Here is a 26,620-nt window from a genome sequence, read left to right as displayed (position 1 = left end):
CCGCTCTTGGTGAATGACGCTTCGTCGCTAAATAGAACGCGTGCAAAAAATCTGTCATAGTCTCGTAATTTCTCTTGTGCCCAGTGGCAGAACTGTACACGACGTTCAAAGTCGTCGCCATGCAATTCCTGGTGCATAGAAATATGGTACAGGTGCAATCGATGTTGATGTAGCATTCTCAACACCGAAGTTTTTGAGATTCCCGATTCTCGCGAAATTTGTCTGCTACTGCTGCGCGGATTAGCCGCGACAGCAGCTAAAACACCTACTTGGGCGTAATCATTTGTTGTAGGTCGTGGTTGACGTTTCACATGAGGCTGAACACTTCCTGTTTCCTTAAATAACGTAACTATCCGGCGAATGGTCCGGGCACTTGATGATTTCGTCCAGGATACCGAGCAGCATACATAGCACACGCCCGTTGGGCATTTTGATCACAATAGCCATACATGAACACGATATCGACCTTTCCCGCAATTGGTAAACGGTCCATTTTAACACGAGTAATGTATCACGAAGCAAATACAGTCCGCACTGGCGGAATGTTACGTGATACCACGTACTTATACGTTTGTGACTATTACAGCGCCATCTGTCACAAAGCGAAAAAAGTGGTCCAACTAAAACATTCATATTTCTTTACGTACTACACGAATACCTAATAAAAATGGGGCTTCCTATTTAAAAAAAAAAAAACGCAGCTGATATCCGTTCGGCCTATGGCAGCGCCATCTAGCGGGCCAACCATAGCGCCATCTGGTTTATCCCTTCAAGCTAGATGAGTTTCGTTCTTTGTAGTTTTTTCGTTGATGCTTATTTCGTGAGATATTTGGCCCAGTCACTATCAATGGACAACGGCTAATTTCGTGTGATTATATATAATCACACGCTATTAGCCGTTATGCGAATCTCCTACTGGAACGGCTCACTGAGGCTTGGCAAACACATTGGTCTGCGCAGCGGCATCGCAATAGTACCCAGTAATTCCGATGGGGCTAAGTAAGAAATTCGTCAGTTGTATGCAGTTTTATGTGGCTGTGAACTACGGACAGTCAAAAAGAAAGAGGAAAAATAATTGGTTAGTCCGGTCGTGGAGAAAAATGATTAAAGTGAATCGCACTGACAGAATGGGGCCTGAAGAGTACTTCGGAAGACGGGAGAGTAAAGAAGAGAAACGGAAATAATAAGCGTGAGGTAAACATCTTGGTTAGGACAAGTATAGCGTAGAAATTGCCTGTAACAAAGAGACATCGGAGGAAAAATTGTTCCGAGACGGAGAAAAAAAGGCTCGTAATGTTGGATGACATTAAAAATTAAGGAAGTTAGCAGATTTAGGAAAAGGCACGGCAAAGGAAAAGTGGAGAGCTTCCGGTCGATAACCGTCTTTAAGATTTATCAAAGATGAAGAAAGAAATGAAGAAAATCGGTCATGTCCATTTTACATGAACCATACCTGTGTTTACTTTAAGCGATTGAGAGAAACCGCGGAATAGGGATTGAAGGTGATCTGAAATTGGCTTCTCCTTGATATGAGCACAATGTCCAACCACTGTGAAACTCCGTTCGGTCGATAGGCCGTTCAACAACCTCTTCCTGCCAGAAACGCAAAGTGCGTGTGTTTGTGGTGAGTTGAGGTAATATTTATCACACATATAACAAGGTTTTTTTGGCCATATGTAAGATTAAATACACGAATTTTAGAAATCTGCTTACTTTGGTAATAAATTCCCTTAACAGGCAAAGTGAGTTTAATCGCCAATACTTCCAGAATGTCTAAGGCTCTCAAAAAGAACTTTATAGCTAAATTGGAAAGTTTAAATTAAAAGAAATGATTACGCGGAATAATTCGTTGCTTGCTCGTGCATTTTTATCCAAAACGATACTGTAATTATGCTCCAGTCTACATATTCTACGGGCATGGCCCCATTTGACTCTTTTCTGTCCGCGAAGGTAAAGAAAGTATTAAAAGACGTTGTTTTACAAGCGTAGATGAGATTAACAACGGATCGCTGACAGAGCCACATACTATCCTACACATCGAGCTACATAAATACCGGGTGATCAAAAAGTCTGTATTAATTTGAAAACTGAATAAATCACGGAATAGCCGGCCGGAGTGGCCGAGCGGTTCTAGGCGCTTCAGTCTGGAACCGCGCGACCGCTACGGTCGCAGGTTCGAATCCTGCCTCGGGCATGGATGTGCGTGATGTCCTTAGGTTAAGTTAGGTTTAAGTAGTTCTAAGTTCTAGGGGACATATCGGCGTACCTCTCACCCGTCACGGTAGCAGTTTTGTTGTCCAGCACCATCTGTCAGACATTTTGTGAAGTTTTTTTTTTTTTTGTTCTAATAAAACCCTATGTCATTCCAAGCATGTGTGTCAATTTTTACCTCTCTATCTACATTACTCTGTGGTTTATTAAGTTTTCAAATTTATACTGACTTTTTGATCACCCGGTATTTGGGGAATTACAAAAACCGTTGGCGTAAGCGTTCGATATCTAATGAGGACGGTTTAGAAACGGATAACACCTATGTAGACGATTAAATAAGTTTATCTTTTAAAAATCTAAAATCAATTATTTTTTGAACTCTGTTTTTTTTTTGTAGGACTCTTGATAATGATTACTCTCGAAATCGGCTTAGCTGCTAAATAATTTTGTTAGGCTTAACTAGAATTAAGTTTCTAGTGAAAAGTAATGTGCTCACTGATTCTCTCAGTCAATAAAACCGCAAATATGATCTACCTTTCCGTGCAACTGTTCTTTCAAGCAGCTTGCCGAATTACAGATTCTTCGGCAAACATCATCAAAGTTCTTATTTTTTCCCCCTGAACTTTAACCCTAGAAACACTAACGCATTTTCAATTATGTGCTCTTCCGACAGCGGAATACTTTATGACCACCACAATTTTCTTTAAAAAAAGAACAAATTACGTTAATTGTTGTTGCCTTTTATTAACATCGCACCTTTAAAGAGTAGGTGATGTGTAAGTAGGGTCCATAACCTGGAAATATCGAATATGAGATTCATTATGAAAAGTTACATCTACTACTATTACTTAAATGTTTGGATTAAGTTTAAGTGAAAAATTTAGAAGAATTATTGACTGTTCTAAAAGAAGCCATTAAAAACAATAATTTCTTTATCAAAATTTTTGTATGTAAAGTACACGACTAGATCAAAATATTTCAAAAAAAGGGCATAAAGTCAATTCGTTTTCCAAATTTCTGCTCGGTTCCCTTCCTAACTTGAGGTAGGTGGGCACTTTTGACGTCTGGCTTCCCTATGCACAATTAGACAGTGCGCAACTGACGCCTGGGTAAGCCGCGACCGCCTAAGTGCAGTGCGTGACAAAGGAAGCGGGCGGGCCGTTGTCCGGTGCTCGGCCGCTGCCGCTGGCTGAGGCGCGGCGTCGCGACGCCGCAACACGCATCGATCCGCCGCTGCCGGCGGCGCCCGACGCCGGACGCCACAAAAGATTGCGGCGTCGGGCCGAGGCGTCGAGCGACGGCCGGCCTGCCAGCCCTGCCGTGTCCGTCACCGGCCGCAGCTCCGCACACAAAACACGCCGGCCGCTGTTTACTTCCTCCAGGCGTTAGCCGCCGGCTTCCTTTGTAACAATGCCCGGCAAACAGCCTTCCGAGTGACCGCCGACTTTCCGTTCCTTGCCCCGGCGTGAGACTAACACGAAGGGAGACTATTTTAAAATCGCATAGGCTCCAGCTCGTCGAACAGACATATCGTCGTCAGACCGTCACACTAACTCCTGCACGGAGGACAATTCTCCCTGATGGAGAGCAGCTGAAAGTTGAGTCACCAATCCAGGTGGAGGCACAATTTGGTTTTACAGACACTGTTCGTCGATATTGGTCCCTCATTCTGTTTGCAATTCTCTCGCTCAGCGCTAAGTCCCAGGCAATTGGAAAAAAAAACGCAAGTAACAATCGTCGTAAAAAAAAGGGGAGGGGAGTTTAGAACGGACCCGCAAAATTACAGACCAATGTTCTCAACGTCGATTTGCTGCAAAATTCTTGGGCACGTTCTTAGTTCGAATATAGTTCAAATGGTTCAAAGCACTATGAGACTTAAACATCTGAGGTCATCAGTCCCCTAGACTTTGAAATACTTAAACCTCACTAACCTAAGGGCATCACACACATCCATTGCCGAGGCAGGATTCGAACCTGCGACCGCAGCAGACCAGGTTCCGGAATGAAGCGACTAGAACCGCTCGGCCACAGCGGCCGGCTCGAATACAGTAAATTTCCTTGAAACAGAAAGTTTTTACTAATCGACACGGATTTAGAAAGTACTGCTCGTTCGAAACTCAGCTTTCTCTTTTCTCTCACGATATCTTGCGAAACCTTGGATGAATGGCAACAGGCAGATTCCAGCCGGCCGACCGCTACGGTCGCAGGTTCGAATCCTGCCTCGGGCATGGATGTGTGTGATGTCCTTAGGTTAGTTAGGTTTGTTAGGTTTAAGTAGTTCTAAGTTCTAGGGGACTGATGACCTCAGCTGTTAAGTCCCATAGTGAAAAAAAAGACAGATTCCATATTCCTAGATTTCCCGAAAGCGTCCGACAAAGCGCTCCACTGCTGACTGTTAACGAACACCCGAGCGTACTGAATGGGTTCCCACGTATGTGAATGGCTAGAAGGCTTCTAAAGAAATAGAACCCAGTGTGTTGTTCTCTACGGCCAGTGTTCCTCAGAGACAAAAATATCGCCAGGAGCGACCGCAGGAAGTGTGATACGACTGCTCTTTTCCTCTGTATACATAAATGATCTGGCAGCTACGGTGAGCAGCAACGTGCGACTGTTTGCTGGCAACGCTGTAGTGTTCAAAAATGTTCAAATGTGTGTGAAATCTTATGGGACTTAACTGCTAAGATCGTCAGTCCCTAAGCTTACACACTACTTAACCAAAATTATCCTAAGGACAAACACACACACCCATGCCCGAGAGAGGACTCGAACCTCCGCCGGGACCAGCCGCACAGTCCATGACTGCAGCGCAATACACCGTTCGGCTAATCCCGCGCGGCCGCTGTAGTGTATAGAAAAGTATTGTCGCTTGGGAGAGGATAGAGGATGACTTAGACAGAATTTCTATTTGATGTGATGAATGGTCTAAATGTAGAAAACAGTGAGGTAAAACAGGTGAGTTCGAAAAACAACTCTGTAATAGTCGAATACAGTATTATTGGTGTGCTGTTTGACACATTCATGCCAGTTAAATACTAGCCGCAAAGTTACAAAGCGACAGAAAATGGAACGAGCACGTAGGTTCCGTAGTAAGGAAGGGGAATGAACGACTTCGGTTTATTGGGAGTATTTTCGGAACGCGCAGCTCATGTCGTATACGGATATAGTAAATTCGTAGACTACTTCGCTAATGATGGTTCTTGAAACTTCAAGTGCTTGTCAGTTCAGGTCTTTTTTTTAGGATTCCCTTGGTCAAAGAAACCTTTTACCATTCGCACAACCCTTTTTTGTATCCGTTCATTGCCCACTGTTCTATTTCATATGGGTTTCGGTCCATACAATATTCTAGGATGGTCGGCAGGGGTTTTTGTTAGCAGCCTCCTTTGTAAATTGACTGCATTTTCCCAGAATCTTACCAGTGAAACGAAGTCAGCCACCTGCTTTACCTACGACCGAGCCTACGTCATAATTCCACTGCATGCCCTACCAATTATTACGTCCGTCTCCGTAGCTGAGCGGTCAGCGCAGCTGACTGCCACGCGGAGGGCACAGGTTCGATTACCACTACTGCCAGGGTGGGCTGGAACGGGTGCACTTGGCATCGAGAAGCCAACTGAGGTGCTACTTGGCCTAGTAGTAGCGGCTCCATGACACGAAAACTGTCATCGGTCGGGAGAGAGGGTTTCTGACCCACACCCGGACATTTCGAATCCAATTACACCATTCACAGAGGATGACACAGTGGTCGCTCGGTACCGATGGATCCGCCAGTGCTTGTGGACGGAGTTTATATTCACTACTTACTACGTCCAAGTAGTTATATGAGTTGATTGAATCAAACTGTGACTCACTGATGTTGCAGTCATAAGCTACTACGGTTGTACGAGCAGTGTAGTGCACAATTTTAAAAATGTCAACATTTAAGGTAAGTTGTCCATCTTTGTACCACTCTGAAATCTGAACAACATCTGTCTGAATACTTGCGCACCTTTTCTTTTTTTTTACTTTATTATGTACCGCTGTATCACCTGCAAAAAGAAAAATACAAAGATTTCACTAATATCATTAACCAGGCCATTAATATACAGTACGAACTGTGAGGGCGCCAAATACAGTTCACTGGGGGACCCCTGAAATAGCTTCAGTCAGTGACTCTCCACCCAAGATAACATACTGTATAATGGCTCTGAGCACTATGCGACTTAACTTCTAAGGTCATCAGTCGCCTAGAACTTAGAACTAATTAAACCTAACTAACCTAAGGACATCACACCCATCCACGCCCGAGGCAGGATTCGAACCTGCGACCGTAGCGGTCACTCGGTTCCAGACTGTGGCGCCTAGAACCGCACGGCCACTCCAGCCGGCACATACTGTATACTTTCTGCCAAAACCTTCAGTCCATTCGCAAATTTCGTTTCTTACACCACAGGACTGCACATTTCTTTTCTTAATACGCGTTGGTGTCGTCAAATGATTCCCAGGAATAAGGAATACCGCACCAATCTGACTGATTTGACTTGGAAGGTCTTCTGGTACTCAGTCGAGCCAACGTGTTTGCGGTCGACAGATAGGTAGCGAGTTCAAAAAGGAAAAGAAGACAGCGATTTAATATCCGGTCGATAACCACGTCACTCGACACTGTGCACAAGCTCGAAGTAACGAAGGAGACTGAAAGCGTCATTTTCAACCATTCTGGTATTCGCCTTAAGCGATTACAAGATAATCCGTTTAACTAAGAAAAAGAACCAGATAGGATTCGATTATAACATTTGTGGTGAACATATGGGAGACATCCTATATCTCGAATATTTAAGGACAATACTAAAAAACCGTGAAATGTGATCAATACGCATCGTCATTATTAGAGAAGTCGAATGGAAGACAGATTCGTTCTGAAAACGGCGGTGACTTGGTAAAGAACATCGCGTGTAAAACGCCCTTTGCGACGAATTCTAAAGTACTGTCCCAGCGTTCGGAGTCCTTATGAAGTAGAAATGACATCGGGCCTCGAAAGAATTCACTGACTCTCTTCTGCGATCATGAAAGGAAGCCACGTACTGTAAAACGGCCAGTAAAGTACGTACCTGGATGTACATGAAGAATCAACTAAGAGAAGGTGCGGAAAAACCAAAATTTTGGAGACCGCATGGGATTTTGAATCACAGTCCTCTCGAATGCGAGTCCATTGTCTTAATCAATGCGCTACGTCGCTCAGTAGTAACCAGTTCCAATCGCAGCAGTGGAAAAAATTTCTTGGTGGCTCACAGGGAAGGAGAGATGGAGCCATACAATAACTGAAGAGAAGAATTATGTACCAGCGTCCTCACCAGACTGTACTAAAATGACACGAAATGAAATGATCGTGGGGCATTGTTGGCCGGGAGGCCCCAACCGGGGAAGTTCGGCCGCCGGGTTGCAGGTCTTTTATTTCAGGTGACGCCACATTGGGCGACTTGCGCGTCGGTGATGATGAAATAATTATGAGTACAACACGACACCCAGTCCACGAGCGGAGAAAATCTCCAGCCGGGAATCGAACCCGGGCCCGCTGCATGGTAGGAAAGCATGTAACCACTCGGCAAGGCAGGCGGCTACTGTATTGAAATTTGGGGGTAGTTTTGCGTTGCTCTTGAAACACACAGGTATTTGTGAGTCGCATCACATGTGAGGAGTTTCAGGAGAAATATAAACGAACATACACTGATGAGCCAAAATATTATGAACACTTGCGTAATACTGTGTTGGTCGTTCTTTGGAACGCAATACAGAAGCGCTTCTGCGCTGCGTGGATTCGACAAGTCCTTGCTAGGTTTCCAGAGGTACCTGGCTCCAGATATATACGCACATGTCATGCAATTCCAGCAAATTACGGATGTTTTGTGGGCGCGGAGCTGGCGCTCAAGAGCGTTCCACATTTGTTCTGTCGACTTCAGATGAGACGGATTTGGGGGCCAAGATACTGACATGACCACTATCACTTTCCTCAAACCACTGTAGCACTTTTATAGCCTTGTGACACGAAAAGTTGTCCTTATGGAAGATACCACCGGTGAAGACATCAAACATGAAGGGATGCAGCTGGTAAGCAACAATGCTCAGCCTGCGATTACCACCAAAGGTTCCATGGAGATCCAGGTGAGTATCCCCAATAGAATAACGCTGCGCTCATCCGCATACCTCCGCGCGCCGTGTATGTTTGGAGCAGTTACTCGCTTGGATGACTCCTTATCAGATCATGACCATCGACATGATGTAATAAGAAACGTGATTCAACCGACCAGGTGACAAGTTTCTACTGATCCACGACCCGATCTCCATGACACCGTCCCCAATAAAATCGCAACAAACGGTTTCGTTGGGTACACGTAGGGGTCATCTGCTGCGGAGCCACCTGGCCCATAATGTTCTCTGAACAGTGTGCCCTAAGCAGTGATCTTTATACTACCTGGATGTATAACTCTGATCTGAGACCATGGAACTTCGGCGTGCCTGGAGATTATAGTCACCCGCATGGTCTGCCATATTGTTGTTAGGCAAAAACGTTTCTTGTACGTGAAAAGAGATCTTTACTTATATCAACATGTGATATAGTAGGCTGATGGGCTGATGTGGGAATAGAGAAGAATTTCCATTTCGCATTCTCGTGCCATTTCGTGGCAGCCATATTGTAATTAGGCAAGACACGAAATACGAGCATCTTTGGTCAGCACGCTCAGGCAGCTGGAGTTCGACATCCAGATAGTACAGAGATCACTAGCTCTTATATTTGACCTGTACCAGCATTACTCAGTCGTCAGATCTGTCACAAATGCCGCTTATCCAGCTTCACACAGCGGACAAACCTGCGAACTCCACGATTTGTGATGAACCGCGAATGACCAACACCTTACTGCTTACTCATTGTTTCACCGTCCTTCAACCCCTTTCCATATATGTTCATGATGGTAGAACGCGAACAACGACCAGATAGGCCCGTTATCCAGGTGTAGTCATCGAAGGGAGGTGGAACTATGCCTCACACATTGATACTCATCACAAAGATCCCTGGTAATGCTAAATAACCTTATCGGAATTGGTCACAAACGTTTCCATCTGTCCTAATCAAACTATACCACAATAGCATCCTAACGTCAATAGTAGGATACGGATTAGGGGTCTGGGCACACAGGCTCACGAGGGTTATGCCTGCCATGGCCGTAAGAAGGGTGCAGCGAAATATGCTCCTGCGTTCAGTAGGAGCATACAGAACAACTCCAGGGGAGAGGGGGGGGGGGCGCTTCTAGTGCTAATGGGGACCTGTCCACTGGACCTCAAAATTAGGGAACAGGCTGCCCGGTATTGGATGAAGAAAGAGAGGAGGGAGAAAATAATGTAAATAATGGGGGTTTATGTCGGGGACAAGCTTGGAATAAAAAGAAGAGGGATAGAACTATGGCAGGATCAATGGACTAATGAGGAAACGGGGCGCAGAACTTATGAGCTGCTGCCGAACATAGAGGAATGTTTAAAACTCACATACTTGAAACCAACCAGAGGACTGCTGCACTTCCTTGCTGGACATGGGCCCTACTTGACATACTTGTGTCGGTTTGGGAAGCGGGCTGCACCGAAGTGTGACTGTGGTGCTGTACAAGGCACTCCAGACCATGTGGTATATGAGTGCCCCCTCTTCGACGATGTTACAAATCAGCTTAGACAACAACTCCCTAACAACGACACGCACCACCTGCTCAGGCAAGAGGACACATTCAACGTCCTAAACAAACTTTCGGATTAGATCTCTAGAAAAGTCCTTAGGGAATTTTTGAGGAACAACCAGTAAATCATCACACTGACTTAGACTCCGTGCACCTTCCTCGTTCCGCCGGGGCCTGAACTTGGCCAGCCGCATCACGGCTTGGATCCGCCTCGTCTTGGATTAGGGGGGAGGGTGTTCACCACCACCGATTAAGACACGCACCAATTATGACGATAGATATTAGAAATAGGTTAGTTGTACAAAGAAAGGATAAAATTTTGGCACAGTACTGAAGTGCCAGGGGCATGCCCACTGGGGTTAGCTCGGTGGGCAAGGCCAACAATAACTAGGTTTATAGATTACTGGCACACCTGTAACGCCGCAGGTAGTGTAGTCAGTAGGATAAAGGTAGCTGTAATTAATAACAATAAAGTTCTGAAAAAGATAAAAAACAATAACTTGCACTCAGCCATATGTAGAAATAGAGTAACAGTAGATTAGAGTTCCTTGTAGTGTTGAACGAAAAAAATGTATTTACCTGTAGTGTAGAAATAATAGCTGCAGAAATGTAAAATATAAAATTAGGACCCACTAATTTACTTAGGTAGTGGGTTAATATATACGATTATAATAATTTGAATAAAGAATATTTTTCAAAAAAAAAGAAGCGACCAGCTTCGGCTTTTACGAAATGCTCATTCACAGGCGACAGATCATAACCATCTGATTTTGTCAAAGTGATTTGTGTGAATAGACTTCTTCATTTACGACCCCTATCGTTGTTGGAACGATTCCCCAGTTGTCTCTGCTCCTATTATCCACAATGAGACGACAAATATCATGGAATAGCCATATGCACATGTACTGATGGCGGTAGTATCGCGTACACAAGTACAAACGGCCAGTGCATTGAGCGGCGCTGGAGCTGTCATTTTTACTCAGATGATTCATGTGATTATGGGCGTACGACGGGAATTAACAGACTGAGCGCGGAATAGTAGTTGGAGCTAGACGCATGGAACATTCCATTTCGGAAATCGTTGGGGCATTCAATACTGTGAATTTTACAGTGTTGAGAGTGTGGCAAGAATACCAAATTTCAGGCATTACCTATCACCATAAACAACAGTGGCTGATGGCCTTCACTTAAAGACCACGAGCAGCAGCGTTTGTGTATAGTTGCCAGTCCTACAAGACAAGCAACACTGCGTGAAATAACCGCAGAAGTCGATGTCGGAGGTACGACTAATGTATGCATTAGGGCAGTGCTGCGAAATTTGGCGTTAGTGGGCTATGGCAGCAGACGATGAACGCCAGGTGTCTTTGCCAACGCCATGATATCGCCTGCAGCGCCTCTCCTGGGCTCGTGACCATATCGCTTGAACCCTAAATGACTGGAAAACAGTAGCCTGCTCAGATGAGGCCCAATTTCAGTAGGTAAGAGATGATGGAAGGTTTGGAATGTGGCATAGACCCCAAGAAGTCAAGGACCCAAGTTGTCGACAAGGCATTGTCCAAGGTGGTGGTGGCTCCGACGACTTGCTGACTCCATGCCAGTCGAGTTGCTGCACTACCCCGGGCAGAGGAGGGTCCAGCACAATATTAGGAGGTGTCCCATGACTTTGCCACCTCAGTGTATTTTCCTTACCTCGTCACGGGCCAGTAACGCCGTCAAGCGGCATTCAGTTCGCCGTGGGCAGTTGTCATAATGTTTTGGGTCAGCAGTGTATGTAGTGACAAATGAAAATTTGAGCCGGACGGAGGTTGGAACCCGGATCTAACCCAGATCTCAACCTACGGGAGCAGTTGCTTCAACTATTTTAGGCTTGGCTTCTGATCACGCCACCACAACTGACTCAAAATTTCTTCGTCACTGGTGTTTTTTTCCTATTATTTCCATACATCAAAAGCAACACGGGAACCCGGCGTTCATCTCTTGAGTCAATTAATGAGCAAATGATACCGCTTTCCCACGACAGTTCCGATATAATGGGAAACTACAGGCAAACTTCGAATCGCTCCCTAAAATATAACTCGTAATCATTTGCACAGTAAAAAACTTGTAATGCATTTGTTGCCTTCACTTTCAATTTATTATACACAATTAGAAGCTACAATAAAAAAGGGCCGTAGCATGTGAAGGAAGCGCCAAGATCTGCCGGTATAAAACAAAGCGCAGCGCGCTAGCTTGCGAGACGGGTAGGTGTTGTGCAGGACTGGAATCTAAATTCGCGCGGCGCATTACCAACCGCCGCTGCTGCGCTGGACAGCTTGAATGTAGTTTTATGGCGGTTTCGCACGCTCCTTTAGGCAAATGCTAGGCTGGTCTCCAATTTCCGCCACGAACAATTAAAATGTCAACACAAACAGCACAAAGTTTACACAAGTCATCGATAGGTGGCGCACAGGCTTTCCCTCCGTTAGGTGGCTGGCTCTGAGCACTATGGGACTTAACATCTATGGTCATCAGTCCCCTAGAACTTAGAACTACTTAAACCTAACTAACCTAAGGACATAACACAATACCCAGTCATCACGAGGCAGAGAAAATCCCTGACCCCGCCGGGAATCGAACCCGGGAACCCGGGCGTCGGAAGCGAGAACGCTACCGCACGACCACGAGCTGCGGACCCTCCGTTAGGTAACTAAGGACTGTAGCGACAAGAATGTTATTCGATCGCACAGTTAAATGAAATAAACTTGCCAAAACTTCAGCGCAACGCATCCACTACTAATAACGAGAATAACTCTAGATAAAAGAACAAGATGAAAGTTGTAAGAGTTGTAAATGGCACGGAGCGGCCGTAAGAGGTACTTCGGTGAGTTGCTATTCACAAAGATTGTCACACAAAATGAAAGCAGGGCAAATATATTTAGACGCCGGCTCTAAGTGCCTCATTGCTGCTTATAACGTTAACTGATGACTAAAACGACGAGACGCCTCTTTGTCTTCTGTGTCTATGCGAGAGAAAGGTAGTTTGTGAAAAACAGCTAATTGCTTCATTAAGAAAACGAGGCCAGATACTCTCCGGTTTACAGAAACGGATTTAATTAACGCGAAATTCGACACAGAGGCGGAAAAATCATGCGTCTCAGCCACGACGCTCTACTTCCTGACCTGTATTCGTGAATGAGAAAGTTTAGAATAGGCAATGGGAAAAAGAGGTAATGGCTGAAAAGATATATATACTGGAAATACTGTTTCAGTTTTTAATTACAAATTGGTTGTTAGGACACCGGCTAAGCGGGCGGAGGGGTAGGGTCCCGCTACTCTTCCGCTCTATATGTTTTGCATTCTCACAGTTTATTATTAAAACGTACGCTACAGTTCACCATGGCCTATGATTTTTTTTTTATAGCACATGGACATATACTGCGTGCTTGTACTGAAATAACGATTTCGGAAACAGTTTTTGTTTTGAGATATAACGTTTTATGAAAATGTGGAAACTTATACATTTCAAAATACGTTTGTCTCTGTGGAGCGACAGGATGCGAATTCTGAGGGAGGGGGGATCTTGACTGAGAGGCCAAGCGTTTTAATATTGTACTTCTGTATGCACACGACAGGCATATTTACTTTGTAACAAACATCGCGAATTTTCTAGCTGTTACTATTTTGAGAGTGACTTTCAAAAATTCCATTTTGAAGAACTAGATTCAATCCTCAAATCTCCTTGGTTAACTGTATTATGTATCGATAATCAATACTTACAATTTTGTTTTTCGCGTTGATCATGGAAGTTGTTAGTGACGTCATTGTTTCCCCAACAGGATTGGGCCTTTGCTTTGCCTGTGGATGAAACACGCAAGAACTTCGTTTCGCGCATTACGCAGTGAGATAAACATCCTGATTATGTAATTTAATTATTAATCTGTTGACATCCAAGTAAATATGTCACTTCTTTGGAGGAAAACAAGAGTAAAGAAAAAGAGACTATAAGAATTACAACAGAAACATACGTCTAAGGGAAGCAAAATTCGTGATTTTTTGCGCATACATCAGTGTGGTCCCTAAATGTGTCAGCGAATTAGAAAGACATACCGTGGGTCATTTAAAAAATCCTCCACACAGCGCATGCGGGACCATTATGGTGGCGTATTCAAGTTGAAATTCATGTCAGTTGTGAGCGAGACTTTAGGCATGACGGTCATATACGAGTTTGCTGATTCGCGTGGCTGTGTCGTGAGTAACTCAGCTTTAAAATGGAAGCTAACTCAAGACAGGTCTGATTAAACAAAATGACGAGCGTTTCTACCCAACTGAAATTAACAGTGCTTTGAGAGGGGAGTATGGGAATAGTGTAGAATAGTGAAGTGGATAGTGGCGCAGTGTCACGGTGGTCTGCTCGTTTCCGTGAGGATCGGGTAAGCACTGATGACAGCCCAAGAAGTGTCAGGACATCAACTGCAACAGACTACAGACTATACCTCTCAGGTTATTATTAAGACATTTTGAGGGAGGATCGACGATAAACATGTGAGGAAATAGCATATGAGGCCAGTATGTCTGTCACTTCAATTTACAGAATCATAACTGAAAAATGAAAGATATGAAATAACGCTGCCAGATAGGTTCCGCATGATCTAAGTGTAGATCAGAAAGCAGGTCGCAGAAAAATCGGAGAAGAATTGCCTCAACGTTATCGGACGAAGGAGAACAGTTTACGAGAAGAACTGGTGCGCTTTATGAAACACGGATACCAGGTTTTGAGCCAGAACTGAAGTCTCAGTCGTCCGATTCTCCACGCCCGAAAAAAATCCGTCAACAATCAAAGGTGAAACCTATGATAATCTTTGCGAATGACATGGAGTCATAGCTACAAATAGAGTGCCGCAGGGGACGTCTGTAACAGGCGCGTACTACAAGCTGTTTCTGCAAAATTTTTACGCCCGAAAATTCGTCAAAGAAGGCCTGACATGCTTCCAACTGCTGTCGTTATTTTGCACGATAAAGCAAGACGGATTGCTGCCCTACCGGTGAGAGAAAGCTCGACAAGTATGCATGGGAAATACTTCCCCACCCACCATGCAATCCTGACATGAGCCTCCCAGACTTTAATTTGTTTCCCAAACCGAAGAAACAACACTGTGAAAAAGTTTTGATGCAATTGATGGTGCTTCCATTGATGCAAAAACAATGAAGGTGTCTTATCCGGAATATAGAAGTTGCCACAATGTTGGGAAGCAGTTGCAAGCAAGGATGGAGATTATATTGAAAGCCTGTAAAGATACTATGTAAAATTAATCTTTTTTTTTCAATTATGTCTTACAGCGTACAGAACTTTTGAAATGAGCCTCGTATCAGCACTGAGAAATACAATAAGGCTGCAAGAAGTGAGTGAAATGATAATCAAGCTTCTTTTCATTCCAAAATTCTTAGCTGTGAATAAAATGCTTCAGCCTAAACAAGCTGCAACACCATTTCATGTTGACGCCGATCATTCATACAAGAATATGGACTGTAGATCGAACGTGAATAAAACACGTTTTGAAGGATGTGATACAGCTAAAATGTTAAATGACAAAAAACCAAACACTGTTCTAAACAAAATTACTGCACCACACTAAAAATTGTGGCTGGAATGCTTCATCAGAGTATACTGTATTTTGGTTTAGGACCTGAAGCGGGCTATCATAGTATGATTAAAATGTGCCCTGTTATGAAAACGAGACAAATGCGAAAAACTAAGTAAACTGTTTATTAATTCATGTGTAATCGCCATAGCTGTTAATCCATTTACCCGACTGTGACATAAAACGGTCAGTGCCTTCGTGGAGAAGTATTTGGGTTGCCTACGGAATCACGATGGTACCGAGGCGGGCACTTCTTCGTACGAAGCAAATCGACGGCAACGAATGTTATCATTCATGGCTCCGAAAATATGGGGAGCGATCGGGATTGTATGGAGGACGGGTAAGTGGTTCCAGCGGAACTTCTGCAATGTAGTAGAAACAAACTTGGCAACATGTGGGTCTTCCCTGAAGAAAGCCTGGGTAAAGCATGGTTCCGTAGGCAAACATTTTTCCATGAAGGGATTGACCGTCCTGACTTACAGTGGGAGTCCATTTCCGGACACATGTTCATAGGTCCCTTTTTCCTCCATTACCAGTCAGGAATCCAACCCTGTAGTTTATCGGTTTTATTAATGTTCGCCCTGTACTGACAAGTACACAAACAACGCTTATTATACTGAAAAGTGTAGCACCTTAATACGATTTAGTAAATTTGATAAATGAACTGTGCAACTAATTTTAAACGGGATACAGTATGTGCCGAAAACTTGTAACATGACGTCGCATTGAGGGAATGTTCCGCAGTACATTTCACAAAAACTGTTTGAGCAATTACGAGAGACAGTAGTAACTTGCAGAATGAATCAAGAATGTCAAGATATTTTGTATTAAAATGTGGTCATGACCGGCCTCTACGTTACTGGTCTATACACTGTAGAACAGAAATTACATGTCTGACGTCAGCAGATGCAAATTAGGGCCAGTGGCAATCCTACCGTCAGTGCTCCGGCGCACCGAACGGCTTAAAATGGTTTACAAAATGTTTATATCCTCGTCGGAATGGCGGTTATCGCTGAAACAACCGGTTTTCGATTATATCGTTTTTTTAACGGCATTCAAAGCTCAGTCTTAAAAACGCTCAAAATAACCGATTTCGGTTTTTCATTACTATTATTTCCTGGAACAGACGTAGCAATCGAATAAATACTGAAAAAGTTGACTCATTCAATTAGAAGATACATAGAATCAAAATATTAAATTAAATAGGCAAATAAAACTTAGTCCGTCCAGCATTCCCTGCTTCTCTCGAGTAATTAGTGGATGAATACTACAAAAAATCCCCAGTATTCTAATTGTTTTATACTCTGCTCAAAAATAAGGATCATACGACTATTTGGGTATTGTGAATAGTCAGCGTTAAAGGGAGAAAACTGAGGTTGTAGAACTCTATTTTTATGTTAATTTGTCCAGTTTTAAAAATTACAAACAGATAAAGACATATTACGCAAAGACCAGCTACTTTCTGGTTTTATTGTAAAGTGGGAATGAATTGTTAAGTTTCTAGTTTACGCCTTATATGATGTCGCAGCTTTGTTGTGGCTCCTCCAGATCTCAATCTTTTAAAACAAGTAGGGCATTGAATTCCATTGATACCACACTACATAAAATACTTCCAGAATAAGGATCGTGCCAGTCTGTAATGTAACTAATGTCCGACACCAAGAGCGCGGAACTACCATACAAACCACATAGGTCAAGTCCCGCACACGCTATTATAGCTTATTTAGCCTGAACCTTCTTTTATCTGGGAGTAGGCATTAGGAGTGATTTAAAATGGAATGATCATATAAAGTTGATCGTCGGTAAAGCAGATGCCAGACTGAGATTCGTTGGAAGAATCCTAAGGAAATGCAATCCGAAAACAAAGGAAGTTCAAATGGTTCAAATGGCTCTGAGCACTATGGGACTCAACTGCTGTGGTCATCAGTCCCCTAGAACTTAGAACTAATTAAACCTAACTAACCTAAGGACATCACACACATCCATGCCCGAGGCAGGATTCGAACCTGAGACCGTAGCAGCAGCGCGGCTCCGGACTGGAGCGCCTAGAACCGCACGACCACCGCGGCTGGCAAACAAAGGAAGTAGGTTACGGTACACTTGTTCGCCCACTGCTTGAATACTGCTCACCAGTGTGGGATCCGTACCAGATAGGGTTGATAGAAGAGATAGAGAAGATCCAACGGAGAGCAGCGCGCTTCGTTACAGGATCATTTAGTAATCGCGAAAGCGTTACGGAGATGACATAAACTACAGTGGAAGACTCTGCAAGAGAGACGCTCAGTAGCTCGGTACGGACTTTTGTTGAAGTTTCGAGAACATTCCTCCACCGAGGAGTCAAGCAGTATATTGCTTCCTCCTACGTATATCTCGCGAAGACACCATGAGGATAAAATCAGAGAGATTAGAGCCCACACAGAGGCATACCGACAATCTTTCTTTCCACGAACAATACGAGACTGGAATAGAAGGGAGAACCGAGAGAGGTACTCAAGGTACCGTCCGCCACACCGTCAGGTGGCTTGCGGAGTATGGATGTAGATGTAGATTCACAGCCGAGATTTTGGGATGGAAAGAAGCTATAAGATCCTTCCAATAGGCCATGCCACAAGGTAACTGGGACGTTATCGTCTCAGCAACGCTGTACCAATTCTTAAGCCATGTGCTTGTTGTTTGTTTCTGTCGGCATTGTTACTGAAGTACCACTGATTAGTTTTCCCAGTTTCTACAATAGCACAATATTTCAAAGCAATGGGAATTTTACGAATAATAGTTACTCGTTCTTAAAAAAGCTTTATTTGAAAACCAAAAAATTTAGCGCTGCGTCTATGGCTAATTGATATTTCGTTTTTTCTTCGTTATCAGTCTTCTTTCTTTTAGTGTTCAACCCTGAGGTTGGTTTGCAGCAGAGCGCCATTCCTCTCTTCTGTCTGCCTTCCTCTTCCATTTCCACGTAATGTGTTACATCCAACGTCATTCATGATTTGTTGCATGTATGATATCCTCGGTCGCCCCCTCCGATTCCTTCCCTCAATAGCTCCTTCTGCTATTGTTCCAGGATGTAGGATGTGCCCTACAAGTTTGTCTCTTCTTGTTTGGATGTGCCTCTACAACATCTGGTTGCCTGTTCTCTTCTAAGCACCTCTTCGTTTGTTACTTTGTCTCTCCAGCTGATCATCATCCTTCTATAGCACCACATCTCCAGGGCCTGTAGCCGTCTTCTCTCTTCTCTTCCAACTGTCCAAGTTTCAAATCCGTATAGGGCCACACTCCAAGCGCAGACTGATGTTGTTGCTGGTAAGATCCTTCTCCGATTAAATGCTATTTTGGCCTTTTGTATTCTGGTCGCAATTTCTTTCTGGCTTCTACCATCTCTTGTGATTTTGCTTCCCAGGTAAGTAAATTCCTCTATCAATTGTCAGTAAAAAATAAAAAAACCGAGACCAAACAAATGCCGAAAAATACCGGTCACTCAGAACTAAAATACCGGTATCGGTTCTAACCGGTCGGTTTTTCCCATTCTCTTATCTCTTTCAACGGCGCAGACCTCCAATTATGGAGCGCCAAATTATGTGGAGCGGGCACTGGGGAGAGCTGTTTGAGGCGCGGGGCAGTACAGCGGCCGCTGACTCAGGCCCTCGTGGCCGCAGACGGCATCGATCCGCAGCTGCAGAGGGCCGCCGCCGCCGCGCCATCCTACCTGCTGGCCCTCCCAACACCCGACACTGCCGCAAAGCCTCGGCAGCTGTGGCCTAGAGATGGGCAAACTCGTTCATCCTTGGGAACTAGTTCACTGCTGATCGTTCTTTTTTGGGAATCGTTCATTTTTACTCGTTCACCGTTCATTTGTGCTTGGTATATGGTTCTTATGAAAAACTGAAAACTAGTAGTGTAGGTGACTGAAGGATGGAGGACACCAAGAGGGGGCTTGCCTCCCCCCTGGAGTATAGAGTTTTTATTCATTACAGAATTCTTACACACTTTTAGCAGTAATTTTTTTGATTCTGGAGAACCTCTCGTTTAGCCAACTGTAGTGTGTGTGACTGAACCCAGGGAAATAATATAGGGTGGCGCACGGAAAACCGGCCCCGAGTACAGACTGCTCGCCAATTACGGGCGATTTGTTGCCCGTTACGAGCAGATACAACAAACAGACAAACATATAATAATTAGTCAGTGAAGAAAAAACAAGCTAATGCAAGCAACAATTGTGAAACAATCGATGACGATGTGTAGAGAGGTGGAGAAGAGAACATGAAAATCTCACGCGACACGCGTGGGCTATAGCTCATGTAGTCTTGTAAACCTGCTGGTGGCTGTTTCCCAACTTAATAGACCACAAGTGTCTTGTATAAAATTCTTCGTTTCGACTCCCACTACATAGCTATGCTACGTTGTTAACAATAATCGTTTGCACCCTATATATACTTCACGTTGTCTCTGAGTTCGTAGGCGAAGTAGAGACTTTATGGATGCATAAAATAAAATGTGGTTTTCTCACCATACTTGCGTCACACGCTTAGTAAAAATTAGGTTTTTATGTTGCATTATTAAAGTTAATGCAGCAATATTAATAATATTTAAGTTTTCAGTAATAAAGTTTTTGGTTTGAAAGCTCCTTCTGAACAAATGTTTTTGAGATGATAAGTAAATACGATTTTATGGCAATCTATGTCTTTTCAAATGGAGAGGCACAGCTTTTCTTACTGAGCCAAAATGACCCACAACCCACTTTTTTCAAAGAAACCAAACTAGCAGATAATGCAAATTGGAAACAACCAAACTTAAAAATAATTAAAGAGCCTTCCTAAATCTAACGTTCTGTATATAAAAGATACACGAAAATCGTTTTATACGAATTTTCTTACACTAAAAATTAAGCAAATTATTGAAAGTTAGTTGCTAAATCAAGTCGATGAAACCAAAAAATATATGAATTAAAAAAAAACTTGCGTTGTTATAAGTATGTCTTCTGCTGTTCATCGATATAATGAAGTGAGCTGATATGCCCTTTTGTTACCTGAAAATACGTACCTATTACATACGACGTAATTTTTATGTAATTTACGTAACTACAAAATACTTTTTGATTACCGGTCGTGGACGCTGAATAGCCAAAACCAAGTGCAAGAACAGTTTGAACACATGTAAAATGGGCGAGAGCAGTGAATGAAACGAACTACGGGATACTGAACTAACTAGGAGCAGTCGGCAGTGGAACTAAGATAGGCGGTCATTCGAAGAACGACGAGTGCGGCCGAGGGAGACCGAGACTGAGACGAGCACGCGACCGAGGCTGGAACGAAAACTGCCGAAGTGACCGCCGCGACCGAAGTGAACTAGTAAACTATGAACCGATCGTTCCTTGGAATTCGTTCCTCGGTCCTTTCGTTCATCTTGATGAACCGTTCCTTTGCACCCGTTCGTTCGCGAACTACCCATCTCTACTGTGGCCCCAGCACTCTCCTGTGCGGTCCGTTTCAAACTTGCCCGGCAGCCGTCTCAAACTCGTCTAATCAAACAGTGCTGTGTTCATTGCATGCCGCCGAGGCAAGATTTCACGTTATTCGGCTGTTGTCCAGTGCACACACCAGGCTGCAGCTCCCTGCATTTCATTCCTTCCCAGTCTCTCAGCACAGTCCCAGGAAAATGGAATCTGAACAAATGATACCGCGGGTTTTAGATTATCTTCGTTTATAAAGATACTCGCATTCGAACAGTTCCGAGTACACGCGGCAGAGCTCGACCCTACTGAAAATACGGCAAGAGTGCAATCGATACGCTGCAAGAGGAACAACAAACTAACCAGTACAAACTGTAGCTCCGCTTAAAATTCATGAATTTCGTAAAAAAAAGGGAGGAAATACTGCTACATCCGTACACAGTCATACTGTATTTGAATAAATTTGCAATAAGAGTTTTCATACGTATGAGTATACATACATTTATGGCGATTTTTAAGTAAGGCTGACAGTCAGAGGCGAAAATGTACTTCAGAAAGTACCAAATGCCTATGAGGCCTGCACAAGAAGACATAATATCTAATTTAATTATTAGAGGCCGTTGGAGTACATAAGACAGTGAAACTGATAATATTTCTGTACAACGGATTACTGTGCAACTATGCACTGAAGGTGAACGACAGTGCCTGAAACTTTTACTGCAATACTGACATAATACACAGCGATCGACAGACTGAAAATAAGTGTTTTTCGTATAAATAAGCACCGCAGATCACTCCCTACTGAAAAGTATGTCTTGTTTCGAAAAGAACGATATTTAAGAAAAAGCAGTTTTCAGTAAATGTTATCTGTCATGGTCGCAACACAATATTTTAAACTGTTGTACCAATATGATGAAAATGGCGCTGTCTTCTGAATTACAATAAATAATCCATTGTTTTCAGAATTAAGGTTTAAACTAAAATTAGTCAACACGATACTGCTCTTCATATTTAGCAGTACATACACTCAGCAACATTCCGTGCCTATATTGGTGAATGGTCTTTATTTGCCACATGGAAAACATTTCGAACACAAATCGAAAGAAAAGACTGTTGTTAGCTATAGTCACCCTCATGCCCAATGTTAAAGAGGACTGAAAAGTGGTTATCTCCCTTAAATTCCTGAGAGCTTATTTTCAGATAGACTTAAGTGATACTTTATTTTGGGTCACATATAATTACAACAAAATAAACTGAGTGTAATGCTGTCATTTCGCGTTACTCACTAGTTGTGTATCCAAACTCATCTTCCTCCTCAGGATCTGCTTCAATCTCCTCTTTACTCCTTTTGACATTTCCTGCACTAGCTCGGTGAATCTGTCAGGAAAAAAATAAATAAAATATGTCAAAACCGGGATTCTTCACTAGCAGCCAAATGATCAGGTTTATCATATATATCCGAACCACAACCACAGAAAACTGAAGAATGAATGACGTGACAGTAAAAGCGCGCAAAAAATTATTTAGCTACACTACTGGCCATTAAAATTGCTACACCAAGAAGAAATGCAGATGATAAACGGATTATTCATTGGACAAATATATTATACTAGAACTGACACGCGATTACATTTTCACGCACTTTGGGTGCATAGATCCTGAGAAATCAGTACCCATAACAACCACCTCTGGCCGTAATAACGGACTTGATACGCCTGGGCATTGAGTCAAACAGAGCTTGGATGGTGTGTACAGATACAGCTGCCCATGCAGTTTCAACACGATACCACAGTTCATCGAGAGTAGTGACTGGCATATTGCGACGAGCCAGTTGCTCGGCCACCATTGACCAGACGTTTTCAATTGGTGAGAGATCTGGAGAATGTGCTGGCCAGGGCGGCAGTCGAACATTTTCTGTATCCAGAAAGATCCCGTACAGGACCTGCAACATGCGGCGTGCATTATCCTGCTGAAATGTAGGGTTTCGCAGGGATCGAATGAAGGGTAGAGCCACGGGTCGTAACACATCTGAAATGTAACGTCCACTGTTCAAACTGCCATCAATGCGAACAAGAAGTGACCCAGACGTGTAACCAATTGCATCACATACCATCAGCCCGGGTGAGACGCCAGTATGGCGATGACAAATACACACTTCCAATGTGCGTTCACTGCGATGTCGCCAAACACGGATGCGACCATCATGATGGTGTAAAGAGAACCTGGACTCATCCGAAAAAATGACGTTTTGCCATTCGTGCACCCAGGTTCGTCGTTGAGTACACCATCGCAGGCGGCCCTGTCTGTGATGCAGCGTCAAGAGTAACCACAACCATGGTCTCCGAGCTGATACTCCATGCTGCTGCAAACGTCGTCGAACTGTTCGTGCAGATGGTTGTTGTCTTTCAAACGTCCCCAACTGTTGACTCAGGGATCGAGACGTGGCTGCACGATCCGTTACAGCTATGCGGATAAGATGCCTGTCATCTCGGCTGCTAGTGATACGAGGCCGTTGGGATCCAGCACGGCGTTCCGTATTACCCTCCTGAACCCACCGATTCCATATTCTGCTAACAGTCATTGGATCTGGACCAACGCGAGCAGCGATGGCGCGATACGATAAACCGCAATCGCGATACGCTACAATCCGACCTTTATCAAAGTCGGAAACGCGATGGTACGCATTTCTCCTCCTTACACGAGGCATCACAACAACGTTTCACCAGGCAACGCCGGTCAACTGCTGTTTGTGTATGAGAAATCGGTTGTAAACTTTCCTCATATCAGCACGTTGTAGGTGTCGCCACCGGCGCCAACCTTGTGTGAATGCTCTGAAAAGCTAATGATTTGCAAATCACAACATCTTCTTCCTGTCGGTTAAATTTCATGTCTGTAGTACGTCAACTTCGTGGTGTAGCAATTTTAATGGCCAGTAGTGTATATATAGGTGCAAAGTCCAGTATCTGTTCCTTTATTTTTCGATAAAAATTTATCAGTAAATGAAATAAATACAATGTCCACTCTGGTATGCCGGCCCGGAGACTTCGAGAGGCCGCCGGAGAGTATAGTGCTCGCTCTCGGTCGTTAGGCGGAGCTGTTACCACCGAGGGCACCTGCATTGCCTCCCGCGGAGAGACAGACCATTCCGTCGGCCAATTACAATTCGTGGCCGCCCTGGTAAGCTCTGCCGCAGAGCGACACGCATCTCGATCATTCCTAGCTGACTGTGGGATGGAGAAGTCGGCGGACAGACGAGATGGGGCGAAAGGAGTGACTGATCGCTCTCCGGTGCGGCCTGCGCAAATTGCCGCAGCAAAGGCAATCCCCACTGCAAGCTGGCTTCAGCAGTTGGTGGAGGAACAGAAGCCGGTCGAGCAAGCTGTCGCAAATCTATCAGACACGATGCGGATGCAACTCGCCAACTGTGAAGACTATCGGGCGGTGACGAGTGAGGCGGAAGCACGCTAGTTTTCTTTCTACACATACGCCGCTATTTAGAAGAGCTTCGACAAGGAAATGTTTAAGGATTTCCTGCGTTGTGCGGACATTGACGTCCTGAAAGAAGAACTGGAGGAACTTTGATTTAGCGTGAGTTCGGTGACACGCATAGAGTTATCCCAGACACAGAAAGTCTCTCTCTCTCCTCGTTATTGCAACCGATAACCAGAAGAATAAGAACCTCTTCCAGGCGACGTGTGTAGCCACACAATAATCACAGTAGAACCACATCGCACAACAGGGACCTACCTAAGTGCTTCTGCTGTCAACGGATAGGGTATGTGACATGCTACTGCTCCTTCAGAGACGTACGTAAAGTGTGCAGGCGACCATGCGAGCACAAAATGCCCATATCTCAAGGCGCACACATCGAGATTCAAGGACTGTGGCGGCTAGCAATTCGCAAGCTACCTAGGTTATGGAAGCTTATAACGCAGCGGCAGTTCGCCAGCGTGGCGTGCCCTTAAAGCAGTAGCCTGATAGCTGCGCTCGACATCCGCATCCACTGATCCACTGATAACGATGATTGATGATGATTATGTGTTTAAAGAGAGTAAACTACTGGGTGTTCAGTCCCTCCTTATCATGAGAGAAACATGTAAAAAGGTTGAGCCGTGGTAAAAATTGCGTTTTAAAGAGCGCGCCGCAGCGCGTAATGTGAAGCAGTCGCCCTCCGTTTCTGGCGGTGGCGCCGCTGTGGCAATCGCAGCTTTGGTGTCTCCCTCTGGTGGGAAAGGGGAAAGGTTGCCTGTTCACGTGCATTTAAGCGGCTCTATGAGCTCGCCAGTCGGTCAGTCTTGGCGAGTCTAGAGTCAGTCTGGGGTCAGTCTCTCGTCCGAATTTGTGGGGCAGTTAGTGTCTGTCTGTTGTCTGGAGTGTTAGTATGTCTTTCAATCGGATCCATCTTTAAAGTCGGATAAATGAGAGTCTTTCCACTCCGCCAGTAAGAGAACTCAGCGAGTGGTAGCCCGGTCGGGGCTTAGTTCCTGCATCTGAGTCTGTGCGTTAGGCCGCCAGTCTGCTCGAGTCGCTCAAGCTATGGTCATTGGCGGTTGGTCGATCGCGCACTGAGAGACGAGATGACTTGTCCACCTTGAGCGTCGGCACATGTGAGGTCGTCACGTGAGTCCAGTGGGCTGCGCCGTATAGCGAGGGTTAGTGACTTCACGGCCGACACGAGAGCGACAGGAGTCAACCCACGACATCAGTCTGGCCGGTGCGAGCTGCGACGCCGTGGTGTAACTGGTCCTCCGAGCGCTTCTGGGCCCCTTCAGTTACCATCTTGTGGAGCTTGGCTCGGTCCTTTCCTGGTGCAGGGATGTCGTTTTCCCAGTGGGCGTGTTTCCTCTGCATGGTTGGGTCCGAGCCAGTATTTCCCCCGTCGTGTGTCTGGAAGTGAGTGCGAGACGCACCAGCAGTGCAGTCGCGACGGGGCAGTGGGCAGTCGGTCGGTTGGTGCGGACCAGGAAAGACGGGACATTGGCGCGCCTTCCTGCGTCTGTTGAAGAGGCTGGCAGCGGACGGTTCGGGAGAGCGATTTATGGGTGCTGCTCCAGGTCTTCTCCAGAAATCGCAGCTTATTAGAAGTTAAGTGATTGGTGATATGTGGTTTCATTTACTTGTTTGTTTTCTTGGTCAGTCTCTCGTCCCCAGCTTGCTCGTCTGTCTCTCGTCCGCATTTGCTAGGCGGTTAGTGTCTGTCGGTCATTCGGAGCTGCCTCTGTCATGTTTGTCGGATTTGGTGTGTTAACGAATTTATTGTTTGGAGTGAAACGGCCTAATTCCTGAAATATGTTTTGATCTTGCCTATCATCTTGAGTGGCGGTATCTTTGCACTGTAGAGCATCTTGACTTGTAGAATTTTATATAAGATTGCATTTTATGGGCTTTTATTTAAATGGTCATTTTAGTATATAAAGTTGCCACCCTTCCACCGTAAGAAGTTAAAATCACCTTCGGTGGCAAAGTTAATTTTTTTAATTTTAGTGTTTTGTACCATTTCCATCCCTCCTACAGGGTGCATAATTTGTGTGCTTGTGTGAATTGTTAAAACTTTTAGTTTAAAGTAATCTGGTGTGTTGCAGATTTGCACCAATGTAGTCTTTCAGAGGTTGTTGTGAGCGGTCGTAACTACAGCCGTGTCAAAAAGGGAG

The 26,620-nt window shown here is 44.5% G+C and overlaps 1 protein-coding gene across 1 annotated transcript in view; it reads right to left on the bottom strand.

Moving 5' to 3' along the window:
* Positions 1-26,620, bottom strand: part of LOC126482030 (multiple PDZ domain protein) — a 1,476,438-nt gene that overhangs the window by 1,034,765 nt on the left and 415,053 nt on the right. Inside the window, exon 11 of the mRNA XM_050106002.1 lies at positions 22,256-22,346. Within this exon, the coding sequence (XP_049961959.1) occupies positions 22,256-22,346 (91 nt within the window). The remainder of the gene's footprint in view (positions 1-22,255; positions 22,347-26,620) is intronic.

The sequence above is a fragment of the Schistocerca serialis genome, chromosome 5 (assembly GCF_023864345.2).
Source record: "Schistocerca serialis cubense isolate TAMUIC-IGC-003099 chromosome 5, iqSchSeri2.2, whole genome shotgun sequence".
NCBI lineage: Eukaryota > Metazoa > Arthropoda > Insecta > Orthoptera > Acrididae > Schistocerca > Schistocerca serialis.
Note: the sequence above shows the minus strand (reverse complement) of the source record. Positions and strands in the feature narration are given on the sequence as shown.